The sequence below is a fragment of the Rhipicephalus microplus genome, unplaced genomic scaffold, assembly GCF_043290135.1.
Source record: "Rhipicephalus microplus isolate Deutch F79 unplaced genomic scaffold, USDA_Rmic scaffold_75, whole genome shotgun sequence".
Taxonomy (NCBI): domain Eukaryota; kingdom Metazoa; phylum Arthropoda; class Arachnida; order Ixodida; family Ixodidae; genus Rhipicephalus; species Rhipicephalus microplus.
The window spans coordinates 566703-593763 of NW_027464648.1; the positions used below are offsets into that span (position 1 = coordinate 566703).

General features: G+C 44.5%; 1 protein-coding gene across 3 annotated transcripts; it reads right to left on the bottom strand.

Annotated features, from left to right (window-relative positions):
* Nucleotides 1–326: 326 nt before the first annotated feature.
* LOC142790183 (uncharacterized) lies at nt 327–26388 on the bottom strand. Of its 3 annotated transcripts, none has more exons than XM_075885183.1 (6): nt 26245–26388; nt 25403–25472; nt 4638–4706; nt 2064–2180; nt 1105–1200; nt 327–550 (listed from the first exon to the last, which is right to left on the bottom strand). In XM_075885183.1, the coding sequence occupies exons 1-6, from the start codon at nt 26278–26280 to the stop codon at nt 501–503; spliced, it is 438 nt and encodes a 145-aa protein (XP_075741298.1). In that variant the 5' UTR covers nt 26281–26388; the 3' UTR covers nt 327–500. The 3 variants fall into 3 exon arrangements, with proteins under 3 accessions (XP_075741298.1, XP_075741297.1, XP_075741299.1); XM_075885182.1 differs by having other exon boundaries at nt 1105–1206; XM_075885184.1 differs by having other exon boundaries at nt 1105–1206; nt 26241–26386.
* Nucleotides 26389–27061: the final 673 nt, after the last annotated feature.

Sequence of the window (27061 nt, forward strand, 5' to 3'; positions counted from 1 at the left end):
CCGAAGGCAAGTAAAAAATTACTACGCGCTAACGATTGTTTTCGTTTCACTGCTGTTTTCACACACGATCTACAGGAGCAAGCTTATGAAAGTAACGCCAACATATTGTTTCTGGATACTGAACAAACACAGTTTAAAAATCTTTGAGCGCTGTCAAGAGTTCAGCTCTCGACAACTACTTCACTAAACAATGCTGCGCTTCCAGAAATTACCAAGTTTTAGATGCAATCTAGAAAGTACACTCTAGAAAGCCCATCACGCGGTTTCATTGATATCGCATGTGATCCCGCCCATCACATGACAAATTTTAACGCATTTTACTGAAATTTGACAAAGGTAAAGTTTTTTTTATTTAACGTGGTAAATTTTTTGACGTCTGCTGTTGCGATTACACAGGTTCACAATGTTGCCTTGTGACACAATGTTTCAATGTTTATATTCATTGTTGATTGAATAGGAACAAAGCACATATAGATTATGCTTACGAACTCTTGGAAATTTCATTTCAGCCGAAGGAAACCACCTGACAGCCTCTTCAGTGGTGCAATACCTGCAGAAATATACTTTAGTTATTATTTTGTAGTCGAGCAGCTCGTGTGCCGGCCTGGTTGATTGAATGTTCATGAACGGCTTGCCGCTTTCAGAAATGTGAGTTCATTGAGGTCAAAATGATACCAGCTTGTTCGATACAATTTCAAACAACGCTGAGCCGCTGGTTGTGCTTGTGGTAGCACGTTGATCTACAGGATATCAACGAACTCGTGTATATTATAGTGTTAATCAACATTACTGCTGACAGTTTGTAGCGCAATCGCATGAGTATTTATGAAAATGAATAGGATGTGAAGTTCAATGAACTGAAATGGCAATGTGAAGGCTTGCAATAGAATAACTTCAACAAAATTGAGAACCATGCGTAGTACCGAGGTTCGATACGCCATTATCAGTGCCAATACGGCATCTTTTTCAGAGAGAAAATGGCATTTTCGTTTATTCAGCTTGTTTTTCTCTCATTTGTGTGTATACACATAACAAATACAAGTCCCAAGTAGTGGTCTCTTGATAAGTCATTTACATGAAAGATATGGAGGAAACAATACTTGCCACAATAGCAGTAACAGCCGTTTTCATAGCGCTTACACTTCGGTGTGAGTACACTGGAACAGGTAAGTCCGTTGGGTGGAGAGCAAAAATGTTTCTCTGCAACTTAAAGGAGGACGTGTAAGGAACAATTACTACCTGAGAATAAAAATATTCGAAATATTCGAAGCAAGCATTTATATACTTTACGCTAAGCTCTTGAGAGTAGCGAAAGTTGAAGTGACGGAGATATAAGGAACAACTTGTATAGACAATAGAAATTTCACCCTATAAATACTATATAATAGAAGCAAACACGAATTGTTTTTAATGAGCGTTAAGCCTGTATCGCCCCACCGTTCCTGTTTTTTATAATTATGTAACAGTGTGGTCATTATCCGGTGATAATGTTGCCTTTATTCTGTTTGCAGAAAATCAGCCATTTTAATCCCTGCTTACACCAGTCAAGTACGGCGCAAGTGGTGGGCTTACAAACGTATTGAAGCAAATAGCCGATAGTGCGTAAGCTTGGTGCGTAAAACCTTCGTAAAGCGGCAAGCATGCTGCTCCTGGAGATCAGGGCTGCCGAACGTATTACTCATGAGTACACTTCTGGTCAGCAAGAAATGAGTGACGGCTCATATTTTTAATGTGGTGAACATTCCTTTAGACTTCAGGAATGCCAGCTTTTTTATTATTTACGCGACCACGGACCTCGGTTGCACTGGACAGCTTGCAAAAATGCGACATACACTTTGCAATGGTGTTAGCGACCCACTTTCTCTACGGTCAAGAAATATGCCCATTACTTCGGGATCTAAATGCATGGGCTGATGAAAGAAAACAACAGCACCGATTCCATGTGCGCTTTACAAACACTTCAAATAAAATGGTATAGTTGCCAGGCTATGGAAAGCATCACAGTTTTTTTTTTTAATCTAGTAACCCATCTAGCTGCTTTCAAACAAATAACGTTCACTTACCACATTTACAACTGCAATTGTTGCAATAGCTGCAAACGGGGCAGCTAGTGCAATTGGCTGTACAAGAGAAATTTCTTCCTCTGCCACATTTCTTCCAACATGGAGCTTGATCTCGGCCTAATATTGAAAGAGGTTAACCTCAAATGCAAAACCATGGCTAACTGACCAAGTTGTTACAAAATAATTTTGCGAACCACCGAAAAAATAACAAAGAACGAACGAATTAAGAGGAGAATAACAAACGCAGAGAAGCAAAGGCTTTTCCATGGAACATTATTTTTAGATCAAGCCATCACAAGCAATCGACAAGATTGTTCAGAGTTGCACGACAGAGGGAAGGATACTCTCATGGAAAGGTAGCATTATACAGGGCGCTCAGCTATCTTTATGCAGGAAAAAAAAAGTGTGTGAACATACTCGAAGATGACACGTCCAAATGCATGTTGTTAAAGTTGCCTGGAGTATGTCACACTTTTTTGTGTGACATACTCCAGGCAATCTAACATTTGAAGGAACATAGCTGGGTGAAACTTTCGATAAGAAAGTCGCAGATTTTGTCGCAAAACGCCTGTTCAGACAGTTTCTAACTTTTTAATTTTTAGGTAGGTAACAAGGCTTTTCTATTTACTGCAGACACGAGCGAAACACAAAGGCCACAATGAAATACAATTGTCACAGAAGCCAGAGGGAATCAAAGTACCTTGGACAGACAGGGTCCAATCACAGACTATTTAAGTAGTATTAGGCTTACCCTTATTAAACACCTATTAGCCCAATAAGACCTAATCGGGCTTGAAATAGGAGTCAACATTTTCTTTTGTTTTGTTCATTACACCTCTAAAGTGATTTACACTTCGATTCGTTGGATTAATCGAGCTTTCCTGTGCTTGTCCAAATGGAACCTAATTATCCTGAAATTTAGTAGGTCATTCACTAATGAAATGTGTTTCTTATCACTTTGCTATATTTACCTGAGGCATTTGACCAAATATCTAGAATAAGACAACATGAAACTGAGGTATTTCTAATGAACTTCGTTAAATTAAACACAATTGAGTCGAAATTTCGCTCAGTATTTTTGCTCTGGTGCGGTTTATTTAAGTGTAGTCTCGACTAATTCAGTAGTACTTAGCGTTTTCCTGTGTTTGGTTTGGCTTCGATCACCCAATTTCGTATTACTAACATTGTGTATTGTAACACTATTCTATTAAACCTCTTTGCTTTGCTTCTATACGTAAAAATAGTTATTTTCTTGGCTGTTATGTACATCCGTAGCATTGACAATCATTCAGCTATATCGGGCGATTTAAAGCAGGTATAAGTTTTATTTACCTATATAGCGGTATATTTTCTGGGCTATAACGGCATTTCGGTAAGACAAAAAGACCACAGGATGACTCAGATGCGTGTTGAAAAGCGTTCGGCCCGAGCTTATACAGAGGGTCACAGTACATTTCTTTCTTCAAGAATGTTTAGTGCATTCATCAAGTGTTTGGAAATGAAATGACACAGTCCCCGCCTCTAAAATGTCAGTAGTGAATTTTTGTAAATTATCTAGTATGCGTGCTGATTAGCCCTCTGTGGACCGACAATAAGAAATGAAAGAAGATGCTACAGTTTGACAACACCACTTTAAATTTGTTGGTCACCCTTTACGCGATACCGCACTATACAGTTAACAATGAATTGCAGCACTCTCGGAGAAGTGGATTCGACCTTTCATACTGTTAGCTCGTTAAAAATGGGGTGTCGCCAGAGCTCGCAGATATTTGGAACGTCACCAAGTTCCTGTCATGCTCCATAGCAGCCCCTGACGGTAAATCTTTGTATGGCGTTTGAAGTTTCAGCTACCGCATTAATTGCTTCAACTTTCTTTTGATAACAGTGTCATGTGTTCTCCGCTACTCTGCGTTCACTTTCTTTTGTTCTGTTTCATAAAAATGTTCGCTTGGTTAATTCGACGACCGAGTAATTTGCTGTTAAGTAATTGACCTATATGACCACTGTATTTACAAGTATGTACAATACCGTATAAAATAAAAAACAAATGTTGCTTACAGCACAAAAATAACACAAAATATGTAATATTGGATAAAATACGAAAAGTTCAAGGATTTGTGCAGCATCTGTTAGCTTCCGCACGCTCTCGTCAAACGCAAAGGATGATCGAATAGTTCAAATGCTGAAAAAATATAATGCGCTAGAACAAAGTGAGGCATGTTTGAACATTTCGTTTATTCACATCCCTACACTAGGGCACACTCTAAGCAAGCACGGACGCACACATTGTCACTGTGGTATCACATCAGTCGCAGGGCTCAGCTGCTAAGCTGGTATACAGTTACCCTAATTTCCAGCTATCGTGAACGAGCAGCAGCGCTTTCTGTGTATCTTCACCGTATCAATAATTCAAATTACAAAAATGGTGGGAACTGCATGCCCACAAAGGAAATACCTGAAACACGATTCTTTGTAACTGTTTTATCACACGGCGCTGACACACAACACAGAAAAGCCACCGCGGTGCAAGACAGGTAGAAGTTTGTGCTGCTATACATTATATAGGCAACTCACCATACTTCAGCTTCGTGCTGGCACGTCCTTTATCTGCGTAGTCATTTTCTTTAGACTTTGACAGTGGACCTGTGAAATATAGGCAATTAAAACCAAGCATATAGAAAGTATATTCGATCACATAAAATGGATACCCATCATCCCTACAACGAAAACGCGCATTGTTTTAAATTGATTACAGCGTCGAAACTCGAGAAATGTGGAATTTTAAGTTAATCAAGCAAATTTTCTCCATAGCTGATTTTCCAAGCGATCAGGCTCCACTTGCTCCATACTTCGTCAAATTTAACAGGTACTAGTTTTATAATTCAGTCTAGAGATAGATAAATTTGTAAATATCGGTGCAGTCCAAGCAAATGGCTTACGTACGAGCAGGGTTCGGCAGAACTACCCAGAAAAGCATTCCGGAATACAGATGACGAATTACAGGCCTTGAAAGCCCTAAATAAATATACTGAGATATTTTGAAGCACATCTGCAGAAACATGAAAAAAAGTTGCTCCGGAATACCAGAATGCAGACAAAAGCGGAAAAATGCTCGGAAAACTTTTTTTCATCTCGGTAACGATGAATCTCTGTGAAGACATTCATTGGGCAGAGGATACAATTCTGGTTAACGTTTAATGGCAATGAAAGTTGGTATCAGAGCATATCAGTCGAATCACTAATGAACACTAGCGAGTTGATAAAAAGGGTACATACTTTCGGGGTACAGCATTTTTGTAGCTCCTCAAATAGTCCACTTTCAGTTACCATCTACTTGGACTCAACAAAAAACTCGCCAAATGAGCTGCGTGAAATGGCGAAACAATCTTAGGTGCGGCAGATGCCTTGAGAGGCGTTGGCATTCGTCTACAGAGAACGACAGTGCTGCCTTCGTCATTCTGCTGTCACACAAAGGCCTCTTCTATGTTTCGCCATTCAGCATGGTCCTCTGCTTATTTAAGTTTGAGGCCTGAAGTTTATTTTTAGCACACAATTACACAAAAACATGGATTTTTAAAGACGATAGTTTTTCTTGGGGACCTTCGACGGAATAGTTTTGGTCTGTCTGTCTGTCTGTCTGCACATTTGTCTATTGGTCCGCCCTAACAATACCTCAAATGGCACTAAACGGCCAACCCCATTCGCAGCGCCCGCCAATGTTGCTCAAGCTTTAGCGTTCATAGTTGTGCGATTGTCAAATAAAAAGTAATTGTTGCGCATACCTGAGATGCCATAACAACACTCCAAAGTTTTGTATGTCTGCCTTTATACTAGAAAAGGCACATACAAGTAACTCTAATGAATGTAGCGTTTATCGCGCTGCGCAGACAGTGCAACGCGACGCTCAAAAAGCTGTTTTCAACACTTTGCTACGAGGTCACGGTGGTGGCACCTGCCCGTCACTTTGCGTTCTACACCTTATCACCTCCGAGACTGGCGCGCATCTTTCTCCGCGGGCTGCACGCCTTCGTTTTCGAAGATAACTGCCAGATGTCGCTTGTGTCTAACTTGCCTCGATGCGCTCGTTTGCCTCCGCTGCACGCTCGAGGCACTCAAACGCAGCGCCTTCAGAATACCTCTCACCAATTTTCATGCGCAGAACATCAAATAAACGTTTTGTTCACTCTCTCCAGACGCAAGACTATCGTCTTTCGACTACATTTGCGGTGTAACATGCAGATTTGGAAACAATCTTTTTTTTTGTAGTCACAACTATTTGCTGCAACTTTACCTGCAAACTTCCTAATCCCGTCTGCCCACCTAACCTTTTGCCTGCTCTTCACCTGCTTGCCTTCTCTTCGAATCAAGCCCGCGATCATTAATGACCAGTGGTTATTTTGCAGCTTCGCTAAGTGGCCAGCCCATAGCCATTTTTTTCTTAATTTTGGTTATCATGTCCTTAACATCCGTTTGTTCTCTGATACACTCTGCGCTTCTCCTATACCTGGGGTTACACATATCATTTTACTTTCCATTGTTTGCTGCGTCTTTTTCAACTATAGTGGAAGCCTCCTTGTAATCGTCCAGGTTTCTACTTCGTAGGCAACTACCGGTAAGATGCAGCTGTTATATATCTTACTCTGGGGGGATAGTGTCAATCTACCATTCATGATTTGACAATCCTTCATGAATGTTCGCTACTACATCCTTATTCTTTCAATTACTTCACTCTCGTGGTTTGGCTCCACGGTTACTACCTGTCTTAAGTAGACGTACTCTTTTACAACTTCAAGTGCACTGCTATACCAATCTCGAAGTGCTGTTCCCTTGCGAGTGTTTTGTACATTATTTTTGCTTCTGCAGATTATGTTAAGGCCTAACTTTCTGCTCTCCTTGTCTAACACTGTAATATTGTATTGCAATTCGTTCCCTGATTTACTCAGAAATGTAATGTCATCCGCAAAGCGCAGGTTACCAAGGTACTCTTTATTAACTCGTATCCCTAACTTTCCCCATTCTAAGCCTCTGAAAAGCTCCAGTAAGTACGGGGCGAATGGCATAGAGGAGATTATATCTCTTTGTCTTACACATTTCTTGATTAGTATTTTGTAACTTTCTTTATGTAGCAGTTGATACGCTGTAGATTTCTTCCAGGATGTTTATATATGCTTCATCGACACCCAGTTTCCGCAGTGTCTGTGTGACTGCTGATATCTCTACTGAGTCAAATACCTTCTGGTAATCTATGAAGGATGTGTAAATCCCGCTTGATCTATCGGTTGAATTAGTTATAGCGTTGTCTTTATCCAGTTAACAATTACCTTTGTAAATAGCTTGTATACGACGGAGAACAAGCAGATTGGCCTGTATTCTTTATGTCCTTGTCGTCCCCCTTCTTATGGATTAAGATGATAGCATTATTACAAGGTATTGGTAACCACCCCGTCAGGAGACACTTCATAAACAAGGCGACCAGTTATTCCTTCATAGTCTGCCCTCCTTGTTTCAGCAGATATGATGTTACATGATCATTGTCAGCAGCTTTGTCTTTTTGCATTCCCTTCAAGGCTTTTCGACTTCTGTCATTACTGGTGGTATGTCATCTGTTGGTATCTGCTACTTCTTACATTATGGTCGCGGTTGTCCCGGCTACTCTACAAACCTCTGTAAGACTCTTCGGCTGTTTCAACTACCCTATTATTAATGATAGAAATTTCGCCCTTCTTGTTCCTTGGAGCATACATCTGGTTCTTGCCTATCCACAAGTTTTCTGTTCTACGCTCTCACGCTTTCACTGCATTTTAAAACATGTCCAGCTCTGCCAACTCTATTTTGTCTGATGTGTTTCAGGCTTTTATAATTATGTTTTCTTAATAAGTGCTTTGTGTCCTGGGACAGCTTGCTAGTTTCCTGTCTACCCTACCTCCAACTTCCACTGCACACTCCGTAATGATACTCGTCAGACCATTATACATTGCTGTAAGGCCAGTTTGCTCGATAAGAGCTGAGTATCTATTCTGAAGTGAGACTCTGAATTTCTGTACTTTCCCTCTCAGTGCTAGCTCATTGATAGGCTTCTTGCGTATCAGTTTCTGTTGTTCTATTTTAATCCAGGCGAATTCAAGACCTTACCATTCCACGGTCACTGCATCGTACCTTGCTGAGCTCTTGCACATTCTGCACGATGCTTGGGTGTACATTCATTAAAAAATGTGTACCGCTGTTACTATAGCCCTCGGGCCTCCTCCATGTCCGCTTACCGTTCACCTGTTTTTATTATAATGTTCTCAATGTTCTTAAGTTACTGCGTTCTCAATTCTTCTCATTACTCTCTCTGGCATAGCTTGCACCAATGGCATAATTTTTCTGCCTGGTTTCAAGCCTGCTTCTTTCCTACCTTGGCTGGGTAACTGTCCATAAGTACAATGTACGGCGTTTTTACTTTCTCATTGCCAGTTCCATATTGTCATAGAATATTTTAACCAGGATTCTGGTTGAAAAATTTAATGACGATGTCCTCGAGCCATGATGACCTCGAGGTCTTCATAGCTGGATGTGGGCACGTAATCCTGCATCCCCTTCATTTTGTATCGCTTATTAGGTTAATTACGATACCTGCCAACCTTTCACAAAATGGTAATGATAATGATATTGTTGCCCTGCTCTTTGTAACGGGCAGTGGAATGGAATGGGATGAAAAAACTTTATTTCAGTCCTGCAGGACGCGCTTAGCGCGTGGCCGGCGTCTCCCACGTAGGGACCGACAGGGAGTATCTGGCGGCCGCTTCGTGGGCCTGCTAGACGGCCCATTGCTGGTTGGAGAGAAGTGAGCTCCTGAGGGACCTCTCCCACTTGCTTGAGGTAGAGTCGGGAGGAGTTGTTCTGCACTCCCAGAGCACGTGTGCGAGTGTCGCTGTGTGTCCACATGATGGGCATGTGTTGCTGGGGTATGCATGAGGATAATAAACGTGAAGCTTGACAAGGTTTGGGTACGTGGGTGTCTGTAATAAGCGTAGGGTTAATGATAACAGAATATAAAGTTGGGCGAGTTGGTGTATATTCATATTAAAAAAAAGCGGCGCACAAAAAGACGGAGACAAAGAAGAGAACCCCACACAGCGCTGCAAGCAGCGCTGTGTGTGGTTCTCTTCTTTGTCTCCGTCTTTTTGTGCACCGCTTTTCTTTTAGTAGGGTTAATGCCTGCGGTCTGTGAAATTTCGAATGTGGGGCTGGAAAAATGCGGCGTTCCAGGTAAAATTGCTTTGTTATGTCATTGTACGTAATGGGTGCACCCCGATTGGTATCTAACTCAGCAAGATGGAGTTGCCCTCTGGGGGTGCGGTCGGTAAGTGCGCGCGCTGCATCATGGGCGATCTAGTTGAGGTTGGCTAGGGCACCCGGCACTTGGCCGAGACGGGTGGGGAACCAGATGACAGTGTGGAGCTTCAAGGCACTCGGGTCCGCTTTGCGCAGGATACCTAACGCCTGGTCAGAGATGACTCCGTGTTCGAAGGCGTTGATGGCCGGCCTGGAGTCGCTATAGATGATTTCTGGTTTGCTGTCGAGCATAGCTATAGCTATGGCTATGCTCGTCAGCAAACGGCAGTTCATCTACAGCGACTTCTGAACGGGCAATCAAACGGGAAATTCGGATCTGGCACTATTAGAGCTATAGCTATGCTCGACAGCAAACGGGAATTCATCTACAGCGACTTTTGAACGGGCAATCAAACGGGAAATTCGGATCTGGCACAATAAGTCTATAATTATTGGTTTGGTGTATTTGCTGTCGGAACTGTTCTTTCCTGCAGATACTTCGCACACCACCATTGTTCTAATCGACGCTTCGTTGTTTTCAACGCTTCCCATTGCGGTTGCTCTTGTGACTCCCGGAAGCCAAGCGGCATTGCCAGCAATTTCTGCCGTTGTTCCGGTGGCGTAGCGGCAGCAGATGAAGTGGCGGAGACCTGTGGTTTCAATGCTGTGCAGCAAAAGACGATGTGATCTATGCTTTCCTCCTATGGGTGCAAAGGGTCATGTCGTGTCGAGGTTGGGTGTGTACGTCGCTCGCAGCAGTCGGGTTCGCATAGAAGACCGCTTCCCTTTGAGTTTTCGTACAGCGGTTCTCTCTCGATCGCTTGTTTTTCTTTACTGCAGGAACTCACAGCGAAATTTTCTGCTGCCATCATCCGCCAGTTGGCACTTTGGGCCTCCTGAACGGTTTCCCGTACCTTGGTCCTCCTGTCCCACTGAGGTTTCTCCGTAAGTCGGCATGGTGCGACCTCGTACCGCTTCGCAGGGTGTTATGTGCACAGCACCCCCTTTGTGTTGAAGAAATTGCGTGAATGTACTTATACATTCACGCGCCCAACGTCCGTCTTGTAGTTGGCTCAGCCGGCGCTCATAGACGCGTTTGGACACTGCTTACCGAGCCTCAAAGGAATACCAGCCCACCTCGCCCTGCACCGCCTCATTCGGTACGCCCCTATGGACTCCCAGTGTTGTTCTGCCTGCCTCCCTCTGATGAACTTCGAGAGACTGACGTGTCCTGGAGGACAAATAGAACACACTGTTTGCAAAAGTCAAGGCCGGGACTGCTACTGACTTCCAGAGTCCTCTGGTGGCTTCAAATTTGTTGAAAGCCTAAAGCACCCTTGAGAAAAGAAGGGCACGCTTCCTTATTGCTCTTAGTTAAAGTTCACTCTCGTAGTGATGTGTATTCTGAGGTGCAGCTGACAATGTCACTCCCAAGTTTTCGTAGGTGTTTGTCCACTCTATAGAGTTTCCCTGGGGCATGAGCCTGCTTTCAGTGTATTGCATGGGGTCCTCTTGGCTCGCCATAACCGTGGATGTAGATTTTGCGGGGTTGAAGTGCAGACCGATGGTCTGTGCTTCCTCTGAAGATATGTCTAGTAGACGCTGCAGGTTCTTTGTTCTGTCTGCCGGCAGCACAATGTCATCGGCATAAAATAGGGTTGGCAGGCGACGTGGGCAAATCACTGCCTGATCCCAGTAGGTAAGGTTGTAGCCTGTGTCGCTCTCTGTCAGTTTCCTCTGCATGTTAAGTACCAGGAGCATGAACTGCACAGGGAACAAGGGGACTCCCTGTCGCAGTCCTTTAGAGACTTTTATCAGATGTGTCACATTGCCCTCCTAGTGCATCACAGCCTGATTGTCTGTGTATAATGCTTGTAGAATTTGTTGTAGGTTGCTGGGCAGGCCTTGCTGCTTCAACACCTCCCACAAAATTCTGCGCTCCACTGAGTCGTATGCGCCCGATATATCGAGAAAAGCCATCATTAGGGTCCTTTCCTCTCTTGCCACAATCTGAATGGCTTGTGTCACAGCAAACTAAATGTCGTCCAGGCGTCGTGCTGGCCTGAAGCTGTTTTGCAGTTCTCCTAAGTTTTACTCTGTCTGGAACATCGTGTGTTGTCGCAGGAAGCAGCAGAAGAGCTTGTATAATACAGAGGTGATCGCAATTGGCCGATAGCTTTCTAGGTGGCACTCATCCCTGCTTTTTTTTCAGGATGAGCCGGATGCGTGAGCAGCTCCAGATTTCGAGATCTCGACACTCAAATGCACCCGGTTGAGGACAGCGAGGAGTAGTTGCAGTACTGTTGAGCCCATAGAGTTTCCTAAAATTAACTAGAGGGGACACTGTCGCTGTGATCGCTCAGCTACCATGGAAATGATGAGTAGTACACACATTTGCCTAGTCTTCGTACTTGCGGGCAGCGAATCATACTTGCGGCTTCGTTTATTGCTGTGTTTCGGTTTTGTTTTGAAAGAAAGATTCAACCCTTTCAAACTTCGTGACCCGATTCGGAAAGGTACATCTAAGAGAATAAGGTAGTGAAGCGCAACCGCTGGACATTTGCTGATTTTCGTTTTGTGAGAAAAGAGCTCCAAGCCACATGAACACACACGGAGCCAAAGCAGGCCAGAAGTACGAAGGCTAGACAAATGTGTGTACTACCCATCATTCCCATGCTCGCTGAAGCGCCGTGCGTTGCAGCTCCCACAGACACTGGCGCCAGAGTTACCTCTACACTCTAAAAAAATATCGAGTAAAAAGGGTGTCTTTTTGTCCAACAACAATAATCGTCATCAGGCATGCGTGCGCTTCCTTTCTTGAAAACTCGGCGCTGGCCACTTTCCTATCGAGAATGCAATGTAACCCTGATAATGGGCATGTCGATCGTGACCGGAATGTACCGGGCGCGAGCAATAGCACAAGGATGGAGTGCAATATAGGTGACGATTATTGTTGTGGGACAAAAAGACACCCTTTTTACTTGCTCTTTTTTTAGAGTATAGCGTATATTGGGAAATTCTATGGTTGAACCCATCGTCTTGAGAAGCAGTGCAGGGATTCTCTCCAGCCCTGCAGCTGTGCTTCCAGGCATTGATAGCTCATTCAAGCTCTCCAGCCGTTGTTATGTGACATGGGCCGAGTTACGTCCTCATCTCTGGGTGTGTGTCTTCCGCCGCGCTTGCCATAGAATAGAACTTTGCACTGAAGTGTTTTTGGACAAGCTATAGTAGTCCTCTATGTTTCTAGCTATATTTTTGCGGATAAAGATTTCCGCCCCAGTTCTCTTCTGCCACCCAAGCCACGAGAGCAAAGGGTGCCCTTCTGTAGCACAGTAGAGGCCTAATATAGCTCTCCTTATAACCTCACTGAGTCCTATTTTATCCAATTTCACACCCCCTAAATCCTCGAATAGGACAACTTGACTTGCCCCACTAAATAAGCTTCCAGCGTTCAATGTGGTAAAACTCAGGTTCTATGAAGGTCTGTTCGTACCTAGAGATTCTTTGTACATTCTGCTGTGTTGCAGATCTTACCAATGCCGTGGTCAGTTGCTGCGCAGCCGCTGGAGGCTGAGGGCCCAGGGTCAATTGGCGTATCGATATGAGAGGTTCATTCGGTTGCATGAAGTGACACAAAGAGTCGAAGACGCAGATGCGTCTTAGGTGCCATTTTATCTACGTTGAACTCATTCATGAATCTCAATCATTTATATTTGCAGGTCTTTTATATTTTTCTGTCGCAACTATAATTGATACTAGTGTATTATCAAACCTTTTTTTTATTTAGCGGGTATTTACAACAAGTATGTGGGTATGTGTCACTGGTGATTGATAGTTTATACCTACCTAGGAAAGGCGAGAACAGAAATGGGCAATTTAAGTGTGAGTGTACTTTAAAGTTTTTGACTGCTAATAATACTATGTGCTTCCAGGTGTTCTCAATATGTTCTGTCACAGTCATGATATATTGTTAAACCTTTTTTTGTGTCTAACTTCCATGAATTGCCCTGTGAGAGATGTTGAGATTCAACAAGGCTAACAGCTAAGGTGTTTCAACACCTGAATTTACGATACCATAACCGCTCCTGCGCTGTCCTAACACGAGTACAAGTTATAACAGCGAAAAGCTCACATATGATTCTAGATGGTAGCAGCTGCAATACTACATGAACTTCTTCATAAGTAAAATACGTTTTTACTGATGCGCTAGTGCTGAGCAAAAAATAAATAAATAAATATTCAATCATACAAGTTTGAAAAACGCAAAGACCTCTCACAATTGCACAAACAATTTCAAGTGGTGTTTGTAAAATGCATAAAGTGTCTATAATAAACTGTGAAGCTTACGAACTTGTTATTCAATTGCTCATCACACGTCAAAGAAACAACGGCGCAGATGATACAACTTCTCTAGACTTCACAACAAAAATAGAGCATACTGCATAGAAGGAAATATGGCATCAGCTTTCTGTTTCGTTTTAGAATGGCATGAAATATTAAAACTTTAACGTGGGAGCCATATATATATTGCCGCGCGCTTGATCTGCCAGCGCAAAAGAGGCAGACGAAGTGGCAGTTCCCCTCGTGCCATTGTTCTGTTTTTGGCTGTGCTGAGCCGACCGCTCTTCGGACTTTTGTGAGGACGCCTTAAAAACGTCTCCTGTCTCTTTAACGTGACATTTTAATGGTGGAGGTGCTGGGTAACCTCACCTATGCAACAGACTCCTTCTAGCAGCCGGAACGTGACCCAAAACCCAGAGCTTACGCCGGTACACCGTTTCAGTCGGAGGATTCGAGGACTGTCCCCCGAGTTTGTGCCTCACAGTACAAGTACGTCGACTGGTATGGAGAATACTGTTGCTGTCACCGCTTCCCCTACCGCTGGAGCCGCCGCTGCTCCAACCGCTGCACCCGCAGCTGCACCCACTCATTACACGCTACAAAAACCACGTGTTCCGAGTCCCTTTCGTGGTGGCCTCTATGAAGATGTGGAAGATTGGCTGGCTGAGTACGAGTACGTAGCGGATTTCAACGGGTGGGACGAAGTAGCGAAGCTCAAGAATGTGTACTTTAGTCTTCTGGATGGTGCTCGCACATGGTTCCAGAACCGCAAGGGCCTCCTAACGTCGTGGCATGAGTTCTGTCACAGGCTCCGCGAAACGTACTCGAGTCTCGATCGTCGAGAGCGCGCTGAAAGGGCCCTCCAGTCCCGCATGCAGATGCCTAATGAAGGTGTGGCTACATACGTGGAGGATATGGTTCATCTGTTCACTCGCGCCGATCCAACCATGCCGGAAGACAAGAAGCTGCGACACTTGATGCGAGGTGTGAAAGAGCAGCTCTTCGCTGGACTCATTCGTAGTCCGCCTAGAACGGTCGCGGAGTTCCTCACTGAAGCCGTCGCCATGGAAAAGGCGCTGCAGCAGCGGAACCAGTACGATCGGCAAGTGAATGCTACCTATACCACCGGGCTAGGCTCGTTCCCGACCGACGTGGGAGCGCTTCGCGAGCTGATACGTTCGGTTGTTCGCGACGAGCTACAACAGCTGCAACAGCTGAACCAGGCGCAGCAGCAGCCTTCCACGAATTGCATCGCCACCATCATACGTGACGAAGTTCAGCATGCGCTCGGCACACCTCGCCGCGAGACACCAACGCAGGTTGCTGCACCACTTCAGGCGTTCGCAACTTCAAGTGAACCTCTAGGGGTGACCTACGCAGACGTATTGAGACGCACCGTTCCGTCGTCCACGACACCATCCCCAGTGAGTGGTTTCCAGCGCACCACTTATACCGACACGTTCGAACACAACGCACCTGCACCAGTCCCACTACCAGCCGCAACCCCGTACGCCACACTGCAGTCCGCACAGGTGGTCCCTTATTTTGCAGACACTCGACCCATCATGCGTAAATCCGACATATGGCGCATGCCCGACCGACGACCGCTTTGCTACCACTGCGGTGAAGCGGGTCACCTCTACCGAGACTGCCAGTACCGCCGACTTGGGCTGCAGGGTTTTCCTGCCAATTCACCCCGCCCCCGGTTTGGACAGAGACCACCAGAAATTGAAGATTTTATCGCTCGGCAGAACGTCCCACTCAGGCGTCAGTCGCGCTCACCGTCACCGCGGTCGTCATCTTATTCAGGCAACGGAAATCGAAGGCCGCAAGGACGGTCTCCGAGCCCTCGCCTGGAAAACTAACGCCAGCGACCTTTCGAGGCGAGGCCGCTGATTCTCGACGTGATGAAGACCTCGCCCTCCAATCGACGCGACATCGGACCAACGGAAATTCGACTACGCCGGCGCCTGTATCCCAGCTGAGCGACTTTTCAATGGACATACCTGTGCTGCTCGACGGTCGCAATTTAACTGCCTTAATAGACACTGGTGCTGACTACTCGATTATTAGCGGACAATTGGCACGTACCTTGAAGAAAGTGATAATGCCTTGGACAGGATCGCATGTACGTACAGCTGGCGGACATGTTGTAACGCCGGTTGGTTTGTGCACGTCCAGGCTACAAATACGAGGCTGCACGTTTTTGGTCAGCTCCATCGTGCTACGTGACTGCTCCCGCGAATTAATTCTCGGCCTCGATTTTCTTCGGGAATATGGCGCCGTAATCGACCTACGGCGACGCTGCATTTCCTTTTCGACAGTCAACGCTACGTCAAGGGACTCCAACCGCCGTACAACCGCCCTCCGTGTTTCCGACGACAGTGTCACAATACCACCTCGTGCAAGTATCCTAATTCAGGTGACTTCCGAAGGAACCAGTGACGGTGAAACAGTGGCAGAGTGCAACGTCTCCCTGCTGCTGGCGCTTGGAATTTCTGTGGCACGAGGCATCATTGACATTCGGAACGGTACAGCCGAGGTCATGATTACAAATTTCACCAATGAGCATCGTCACCTTTTCCGGGGCACTGCGGTCGCCTACGCTGAAGCCTTGGAGGACGTCATTGAGTGTTTTGCCTGTGAAGACAGTAGCCGCAATGGACAAACCGTAATAGATGTTGACATGAACAGTGCACTGCCAGAAGAGAACCAGAGGGCCTTGCGAGAGCTATTGTTTGAATTCAGGGCGTGCTTTGCTCAGTCGTCTAAAGTGAGTCAGACGCCAATTACACAGCACAGGATAATCACTTACGACGACGCAAGACCTATTCACCAACAGCCATACCGCGTCTCGCCGACAGAACGCGCAGCTATCAAGCAGCAAGTGAAAGAAATGATCGACGACGGCGTTATCCAGCCTTCGAACAGTCCCTGGTCCTCACCGGTCGTTCTGGTTAAGAAGAAGGACGGTACGCTTCGCTTCTGTGTAGATTACAGAAAGCTCAACAACGTCACAAAAAAAGATGTTTATCCGCTGCCGCGTATTGATGACTCGCTTGACCGACTACGACGAGCGAAGTATTTTTCTTCCCTGGATTTAAAGAGTGGCTACTGGCAAATTGAGGTTGATGAGCGCGACCGCGAAAAAACCGCCTTTGTCACGCCGGATGGCCTCTACGAATTTCGGGTGCTACCGTTCGGACTCTGCTCTGCGCCAGCTACCTTCCAACGCATGATGGACACTGTGTTGACTGACTTAAAATGGCAAAGCTGCCTTGTGTACTTGGATGATGTGGTCGTGTTTTCAACCAGCTTCTCCGAACATCTGAAGCGACTACGACAAGTACTTGAGGCGATTCGGACGGCTAACCTTACGTTAAAGCCGCAAAAATGCCATTTCGGTTACGAAGAACTAAAGTTCCTTGGACATGTCGTAAGCGCAGAAGGCGTCCGTCCTGACCCTGAGAAAACCGCCGCTGTCGCAGCCTTCCCGACTCCTGCCGATAAGAAAAGTGTGCGGCGGTTTCTTGGTCTATGCGCGTACTACCGGCGCTTTATAGGCAATTTTTCGAAAATTGCCGAACCATTAACTAGACTCACTAGAGACGATACGCCGTTCGTTTGGAGTGCTGAACAAGAATCAGCATTCACAGAGCTTCGGCTTCGCCTGGCATCACCACCTGTTCTTGGACATTTCGACGAGGAAGCCGAAACAGAAATTCATACCGACGCCAGTAACGTCGGTCTGGGCGCGGTACTCGTCCAACGGCAGGAGGGAATTGAAAAGGTTATCGCCTACGCAAGCCGAACCCTAACACGCCCGGAGTCAAACTACAGTACCACGGAGAAGGAGTGCCTTGCTGTCGTGTGGGCAATTGCTAAGTTTCGACCTTACCTTTACGGCCGTCCATTCAGAGTAGTGACGGATCATCACTCGCTGTGCTGGCTTGCGAACCTCAGAGACCCCTCCGGACGACTGGCAAGGTGGAGCCTACGTCTGCAGGAGTACGACGTCACTATCGTGTACAAGTCCGGTCGTGCACACGAAGATGCGGACACGTTGTCACGCGCGCCAGTTGAGCCTGCCGCTCAGAGCTTCGAAGAGGACTGCCCTTTCCTTGGCTCCGTAAGCGTAACAGACTTGGCTTTACGGCAGCGAGCAGATGCTCAATTGCGACCTATCATTGAACATCTAGAGGGCCGCAACGTATCACTGCCCCAGCATATAACTCGCGGATTGTCATCCTTCTGCTTACGACAGGGCGTGTTGTACAAGAAGAACGCAGCCGCCAGCAACAAAACTTACCTGTTGGTCGTCCCCGCAGAGCTGCGTGAGGAAATTCTATTTGCCTGCCACAACGAGCCTCCATCGGGCCATCTGGGCATCACCCGAACCATCGCTAGGGTACGAAAGTCTTACTACTGGCCGAAACTTGCCGCTTGCGTTAAACAGTACGTTCAAGCCTGCCGCGAATGCCAGCGCCGAAAATCCCCATCTGTTAAGCCTGCGGGATTACTTCACCCTATCGAGCCACCCAGAACACCCTTCGATCAAGTCGGCATGGACCTCCTGGGTCCGTTTCCCTTGTCATCTTCCGGCAACAAGTGGATAATCGTCGCTACAGATTATCTAACCCGCTATGCTGAAACTAAGGCGCTTCCTAAAAGCACGGCTTGTGAAGTTGCTCAGTTTTTCATCGAGAGAATTGTATTACGCCACGGTGCTCCATCCTGTGTCATCACAGACCGAGGAACAGCGTTTACAGCAAGGCTCCTTGAACAAGTTTTTCAGTTAAGTTACTCCACGCATCGCAAGACAACAGCGTATCACCCTCAGACAAATGGACTGACCGAGCGGCTTAACAAAACGATGACTGATATGCTGTCTATGTACATAGACGTACAGCACAAGACGTGGGATGAAATACTGCCTTACGTAACATTCGCGTATAATACCGCTACGCAAGAGACCACACGATTCACTCCGTTTCGTCTTCTATACGGTCGGGACGTTCAGACGATGTTGGACGCAATGCTCCCATGCGACATTGACAACATCGAGAATCTCGACGAAGATGCTGAGTGTTTCGTGCAACGAGCCGAGGAAGCACGTCAACTAGCCCGCGTAAACATCAAGAAACAACAAGGCGTCGATGCACAGCGCTACAACCGCTGCCACAGACAAGTCGATTATAAACCAGGTGACCAGGTGTTGGTTTGGACCCCTGTGCGCTGCAAAGGTCTCTCTGAGAAGCTTCTCAGTCGGTATTTTGGCCCGTACAAAGTGCTACGACAAGTGAGCGACGTCAATTACGAAGTCCTTCCGGACGGAAGCCAACCACCCCGACGCCGACAGCTACGACCCGAGATTGTGCACGTGGTGCGGTTAAAACCGTACCACACACTGTGACAATGTTTTTTTTTTTTACGATACACGCTTCGTTTAGCATCGAGGCGATGCTCTTCAGGGAGGAGGGGCAGTGCCGCGCGCTTGATCTGCCAGCGCAAAAGAGGCAGACGAAGTGGCAGTTCCCCTCGTGCCATTGTTCTGTTTTTGGCTGTGCTGAGCCGACCGCTCTTCGGACTTTTGTGAGGACGCCTTAAAAACGTCTCCTGTCTCTTTAACGTGACAATATATATATATATATATATATATATATATATATATATATATATATATATATATGGGATATGGCGCAACGGGAGCGTTGTCAACAAGGATAAATATCCCCTGATGAAGGGAGGTCCCCTCCCGAAACTGTTGGGAAATAAATATATATATCCTTGTTGACAACGCTCCCGTTGTGCCATATCCCATACCTTCACGAAGACTAACTGGCCCATTGAATTATTACTTCCACTATATATATATATATATATATGTATATATATATATATATATATATATATATATATATATATATATATATATATATATATATATATATATATATATATATATATATATATATATATATATATATACGTAGATAATAAAGAGTCAGGCTTCGGTTGCCGTAGAATTAGGTAAAAATAAGTATACGCCTCTAAAAAACTGTTTGTTGGTGACGTTTCGATCGGAGACTGTGACGCTTCACAGGTGAATGTGGGAAAGGAAGATGAGGAAGACGAAGGGTCAGAATAAACTGGTGTTCTTACTGACGCCATGTCTCATCCGTTGCACTAGGTCGACAGGATCTACCGCAGCAATATCACGAGCCCACCAAAGAAGATGATCAGCCTCCCGAAATACACCGGAGCTGAAGACGACGTCCCTGTTGAAGGGTGGTTGCACCTCTTCGAAACGAAGGCGAGCAACGTCAGCTGGTCCGAACGAGATCGCATCGACTGCATCAGCGAGTACCTGGAAGGTGTGGCATTCCGCTGGTACCTCACTGAGGTTTTCGACGCAGAAGATACGTGGGAAGGCATCAAAACAAGCATGATATCACGATTTTCTGCACCTGTTAGTGACCCTTTCCGCCAATTCATACACTGCAGGCTCAAAAGAAAACAGCGCATCAGGCACTACTACGAAGAGAAGACACACCTTGGTCGCCTCGCAGACTTAAAAGACGTTCACATACTATCAGGATTGACTGATGGTGTACCTGAAGAGATCGAAAGGCGCCTCGCTGGATCGACGCTCACCACCCCAGCCAAGTGGCTTGCTGCTGCGCTTCAAGCGGAAGACTCTGTCCACAGAGATGCTTCCCAACACTCGTCCAAACGGCAGCTCATCCGTCGAGAGCCTCATTCTACGCGACCATGGCTCCCTGCAGGATTGATGCGCACCCCTCACAGTGAATGCCGACATTGTGCATCTACTGGTTTGCCGAATCAGTTTCACTGGCACAATGAGTGCTCTCGTCGTGAAATGGTGTCTGCTCTAACTGACAACCAGGGAAACGAAGAGGGCGGCCCAAAGGCTCAATAATACGTTTTGGTGCACTTGTTAACGGACACATGGTGAACGCAACTCTGGATACAGGAGCGACTATTACCTGTATCAATGAAGTTGTGTTCAAAACACTCAAGCTGCAGTTGCTCAAGGATTCGTGCATTAGTGTCCAACAAGTCACCTCAACCACAAAAACTTTGGGCCGAGTACAAATACAGTTGGAAATAGGGAAGTTAAAGCGGGCAGTCCAAGCACACGTTCTACCAGACATGAAGACTGAATTCTTGCTAGGCCTGGACAACGCCTCCTTTTTCAGCCTGTCATTGGATTTAAACACGATTACTTTGTTTCAAGACAACAAAGCTTTGCAGAATTCTTTTCAAACACAAAAGTGTGTCTTCAGTGCCGATACAACCCCTCTCCAAGCCGTTGATGTCACCCACCTTTCACCATCGCAACAAGCTGCTTTGAGAGAGGTGCTTCACAATTACGAAGACATTTTCTCAGTCTCAAATGGACTTCGGATGTATCGTGAAGGAACGACACTGCATTGCCCTCAGCAACAAAGTGCCTATCCACAGACCACCGTATCGATGCTTCCTGGCAGACAAAGAGGAAATTGTCAAGCAAGTGCACTTACTTCTCAAGCAAGGTGTAGTGCGTACATCTTTTTCCCCATACGCGGCTCCAGTCATTCTTGCAGAGAAAAAAGGTGAAGGACGCACATGTTTATGCATTGATTATCGAAAGCTTAACTCTGTCGCTGTGCCTGACTACCAACCTATTCCGCGTATAGACGATGTTCTAGACTTCCTGGGAAAATTGAAATATTTTTCGACATTGGATATCACATCAGGCTATTGGCTTGTCAAAATGAACCCAGAGGACATCCCAAAAACAGCTTTTTCACGCTGAATGGCCATTATGAGTGGCTTGTTATGCCTTTCGGTTTGAGAAATGCTCCTGCTACATTCGAAAGAGCTGTGAAATCAGTTATCAGAAAACATAACTTAAAGAATGTCGGTAATTATTTTGATGATATTGAAGTCTTATCCGACACATTTACTGAACACCTACAGCACCTCCAAGCTCTATTGCATGCCCTAAAAATGAAGAATATAAAACTTAAATTGAAGAAATGCCATTTTGCCAAAGATTCTATTGAATATCGGGGTCACCGAGTGTTGCACGGTACAGTGTCGCCTATACGAAGAAACATAGAAGCTGTATTGCGATTCCCAAGACCGAAATCCCCGAAAGAGCTTCAGCGTTTTTTAGGCACCACCAACGTTTACCGCCAGTTTATACCGCACTTCTGTGACATAGTTTTCCCACTTACGAAGCTGTTGAAGAAGGACACACCATGGGAATGGGATTCCTCATGTGAACAAGCCTTTGAGAACATGAAATACTGTCTCACCAAAGAACCCATTTTACGAATTTTTTCTTGCGAGAAACCATGCATTCTTTATTGCGACGCATCTAACGTAGGCGTAGGTGCAGTTCTGAAGCAAAGAGATCATGATGGTAAAGAACACCCCGTTGCCTATCACCCGCGTAAGCTACTCACGCACGAATTAAATTATGCCATTTCAGAGCTCGAATGCCTCGCTATAATTGACGCTGTTGACAAGTGGCACTGCTACCTACATGGACGACCATTCACTGTTGTCACCGATCATGCTGCTTTACAATGGCTCAGAAACATAAAAAACCCACATGGCCGGCTCTTTCGATGGTCTTTGAAGCTGTCGATGTATGACGTTAACATTCTACATCAAAAAGGCAGCGAAAACATCGAGGCGGACGCATTTTCGCGAAGCCCTATGGTTCAACTCTTTTCATTACCAGAACTTCAAACTTACCAGGGTGACCGCCCTCGCTGCAAGTACACAACGGAAAACGGGGTCAATCGTGACACGTAAAGGAATTCGCAAAGTGTACGTTCCACTCAAGCTTTGACTGGGCCTTCTGCAGAAAGCACACTGTCAGTTCGGACACGTCGGAGTAAAGAAAACTCTGGGCTTGTTGTCATCATCCTACTATTGGCCGGAAATCATCACAGACGTTTCATCCTACGTCCGCCACTGTGACATATGTCAGCGTTGCAAGAAGCCGAAAACCAAGAGATTCGGATCTCTCGAGTCACTACCACCTGCAGAACAACCCTTTGATCTGTTAGCAATGGACACTATAGGTGACTTTTCAGGATATTGCTTGACAAAGAAGTTTATTCACTTGGCGATCGACCACGCTACGCGGTATGTCTGGGCGTTTCCCCACAAGAACGAAACTTGTGACGCATACATTTCGTGCATCACCGCCATTTTTGCAGCAGGAAAACCCAAGAAGTTCCTATCTGATCGTGGACCAGCTTTCACAGCTGGAAAATTCAAGCAGTTTCAAAAACGCAATGGTGTCCACCAATTGTTCACATCTTCCCAACAACCTCAATGTAATGGCATGGACGAACGTACAAATCAGACTATTGTAACCCGGCTAAAGTGTAAAATGAATGAGCAGCCACAGAAGTCTTGAATCAAACATCTTTCGGATGTTATCGATGAATACAACAGAACCCCACATGAAGTAACACGATATCCACCATCGTACCTCATGTATGGAATTCTTTCTACGACACAATTTTAGACGCACCAATGGAGAGTGTGCAAGAAGCAAGGAAAAGTGCAATCAAGAGCACGCTTGGCTATCATGAGAAGAACAAGATAATCTACGACAAAAAATTTCTACCACAAGATCTCCAACCTGGTGAATTGGTCCTCTACGAAACACCTTGACACCCGAACAAAGGAAAGCTCAGTTCAGTCATGGAAGGACCTTACACAATTCTTCGCAGAGTCTCTCCTGTGAACTATGAGATCGACCGATGCGTAGCTCCGTTAAGCAGAACTACTGACATTGTTCACGTCAACAAACTGCGTCGCTACTATTGTCCCAATAAGTCGACGCTCTCTCGGGGGAGGGGGAAACGTGTGACGCTTCACAGGTGAATGTGGGAAAGGAAGATGAGGAAGACGAAAGGTCAGTAAACTGGTGTTCTGACTGACGCCATGTCTCATCCGTTACATTATAATATATATATATATATATATATACGTAGATTATAAAGAGTCTGGCTTCGGTTGCCGTAGAATTAAGTAAAAATAAGTATACGCCTCTAAAAAACTGTTTGTTGGTGACGTCTCGATCGGAGACCGAACTTCATCAGACCAGGTCTCCGATCGAAACGTCACCAATAAACAGTTTTTTAGAGGCGGATACTTATATTTTCCATATATATATATATATATATATATAATCTGATGTATATCAGGTGATATATATATATATATGTATATATATAATCTGATGAATATCAGATTATATATATATATATTTATATATATATATATATATATATATATATATATATATATATATATATATATATATATATATATATATATATAGATCAGGGGATGAGTATAACTCAACCCCTGATGAAAGGAGGGCCCCTCCCGAAACGGTTGGGAAGTAAATATATTTATCCTTGTTGACAACGCTCCCGTTGTGCCATATCCCACACATTCACGAAGACTAACTGGCCCAGTGAATTATTACTCCCACTATATATACATATATATATAAGGGAAAGAAGTGTATACCTAAGGGCTCGTTATTTTTTCATCCACTTTTCTTTCTTCTTATTTACATTCCATTGGTTCTAATAACTTCCCCTGTACATTCCTTGGCATTACTGTCTGTTAGATCTCATATATATATATGTATATATATATATATATATATATTAAAATATTAAAACTTTAACAAAGGAGCCATATATATATATATATATATATATATATATATATATATATATATATATATATATATATATATATATATATATATATATATATATTTATATATATGGCTCCTTTGTTAAAGTTTTAATATTTTAATATATATATATATATATATATATATATATATATATATATATATATATATATATATATGAGATTATATATAATATATATATATAACGTATATACTGTAATACGTAGGCATAACCCTCTAACGGACAACCAAGCGGTGCACACATTACGTAAATGTCTACGTGACTAAACGAAGACACAATGAGTTTACTGGATGCTGTTTCAATATACAAAGAGCGTACGCATTCATACGATGCAAATTACAACATAATGAACGAAGTACACATTATTTTACATATAAAATGAAACTTTGTAGCATACAAAATTGTTACTAGTCCAAATACCACGAATTTGGCTGAATATTTTTTCTCTTTATCTGAATCTGCATGTGGCCACGTCCTAATACTGTCAGGTCGAAGGAACTAGAATGCAGTTGCTGAATCCCTTATATATATATATATATATATAAGGGATTCAGCAACTGCATTCTAGTTCCTTCGACCTGACAGTATTAGGACGTGGCCACATGCAGATTCAGATAAAGAGAAAAAATATTCAGCCAAATTCGTGGTATTTGGACTAGTAACAATTTTGTATGCTACAAAGTTTCATTTTATATGTAAAATAATGTGTACTTCGTTCATTATGTTGTAATTTGCATCGTATGAATGCGTACGCTCTTTGTATATTGAAACAGCATCCAGTAAACTCATTGTGTCTTCGTTTAGTCACGTAGACATTTACGTAATGTGTGCACCGCTTGGTTGTCCGTTAGAGGGTTATGCCTACGTATTACAGTATATACGTACCATTTATTTTGCGCATGTGCCTGTACTTACTAGAATTTACTTGAAGCAGCAATGTCACCAGGAGGCAATACAACACTAGGAACATCGTCACCATATGCCCCTGGTAAGAAGCAAAGAGAGGCAATCATGTAGTAATGACTTTATTAGCATTTTACTAATCGCTTCTACTGCTAGAGTGTTTTCACTAAGCTTATGAAATGACCATAGCGATGTATTCAAAGTTCTTAGAAGCACCGACCGGTTCCGGTGGTCATGTGATTATGTTGCTGCACTCCTGACCCGGAGGTCACGGGATCGAGTACCGGTGGCTGTAGGCGCATTTCAAATGAAGGTGGAATCGCTCAGTGCCCTTGTATTGATATTTCGTTGCACGTGATTGAACCTCAGGCGGCAATATGTTCCGAAGCCCTCTACTATGGCATCTCCCCTAATCCAGCGTGCTGTTGGGATGTTAAGTCTATGAATTACTGGCACGGCCCTTAGAATGCAACGACGAAAGATACCGTCTCATCTCGTAGCTTTGTATCGTAAACTAGCTCCTTCAAAATACTTATTTACTAAGGACGGGGTATCACACGCAGTACTTTTTCTGGTCTTGCACACCTTTCAACTATGTTATGGTACAAACGGATGCTATGATTAAGATATTGAACATTTATCATAATCTTTCAGCGAATACGTAGAGAGTGGAATCAACAGAACAGCTTTACACACAAAATTTTCTGTATAGAATGATATAAAGTAAGTTATACGTCCTCGTTCCCATGGTATCTCTTTGACGAGCACGTGGAATAGCAAAAACCTATGCCTTAGGTTCAGAAAGATACGGTGACTAATAACTAATTGTGTGAACTATAAAAGTACTTACTTACTTTCACCATTGAGACAGAATGCGTAGGATTTATCATGATGTAGCTAGTGTGCAGACTATATTCTTGGCACTCGCAAAACTCTAAGGGCAAGCACGTGCACAACAATACATAATGGTATTACAAAGTGTGACAATACCAAAAACAGGTTCGGGGGGTTTGTCCATTCTGCCCGTTTATGCTTGTGGAAAAAGGAGACATTGCTTTACGTGCATTTAGACATCATTCACGTAACAAAGCGTTATGAACTTCTAGGCAGCGTGAAGACAATGCAACGGAAATATCGCTGTTTCAATTTTGTTCGTGCATTCGCTATGCTTTACTTCGACAGGCACCTGCGTCAACGCGCAGCACACAGCCCGGGTATGTGCGCATGCAGTGAACTAGGCCACAAAATCTCTAGTTGAAAACAGTAGCCATATCACGAGACATATTGACATCAAAATATGCATAAATCTTACAACAAAACGCGCTGAGGGGCAGGATATTTTTGCACAAGCGGATGCCATACGTGAAAAGTCTTAAACAAAGCTTTCAAAACCATAATGAGGAGCAACGTATGACAAAGTAGTCAAGTAAACGCATGTCTGGTTTGCTACAATATTGCAACGCATGGTCGATGTGGTCGTTTAAACCCACGATGACTGAAGCAATACTTGACGCAGATTACGCCTCGGTGTTCGAGGAGCTTCCCGTCTTTAGCAGACCGCGTAGAGGACGAGAACAGTCAAGACATTCTAGAGCCTTCGAGAATACCAGTGATTTAGAAAGAATATTCAACGGCACATCTATAAATGCTGGTGCTTGTAACCACTTGTAA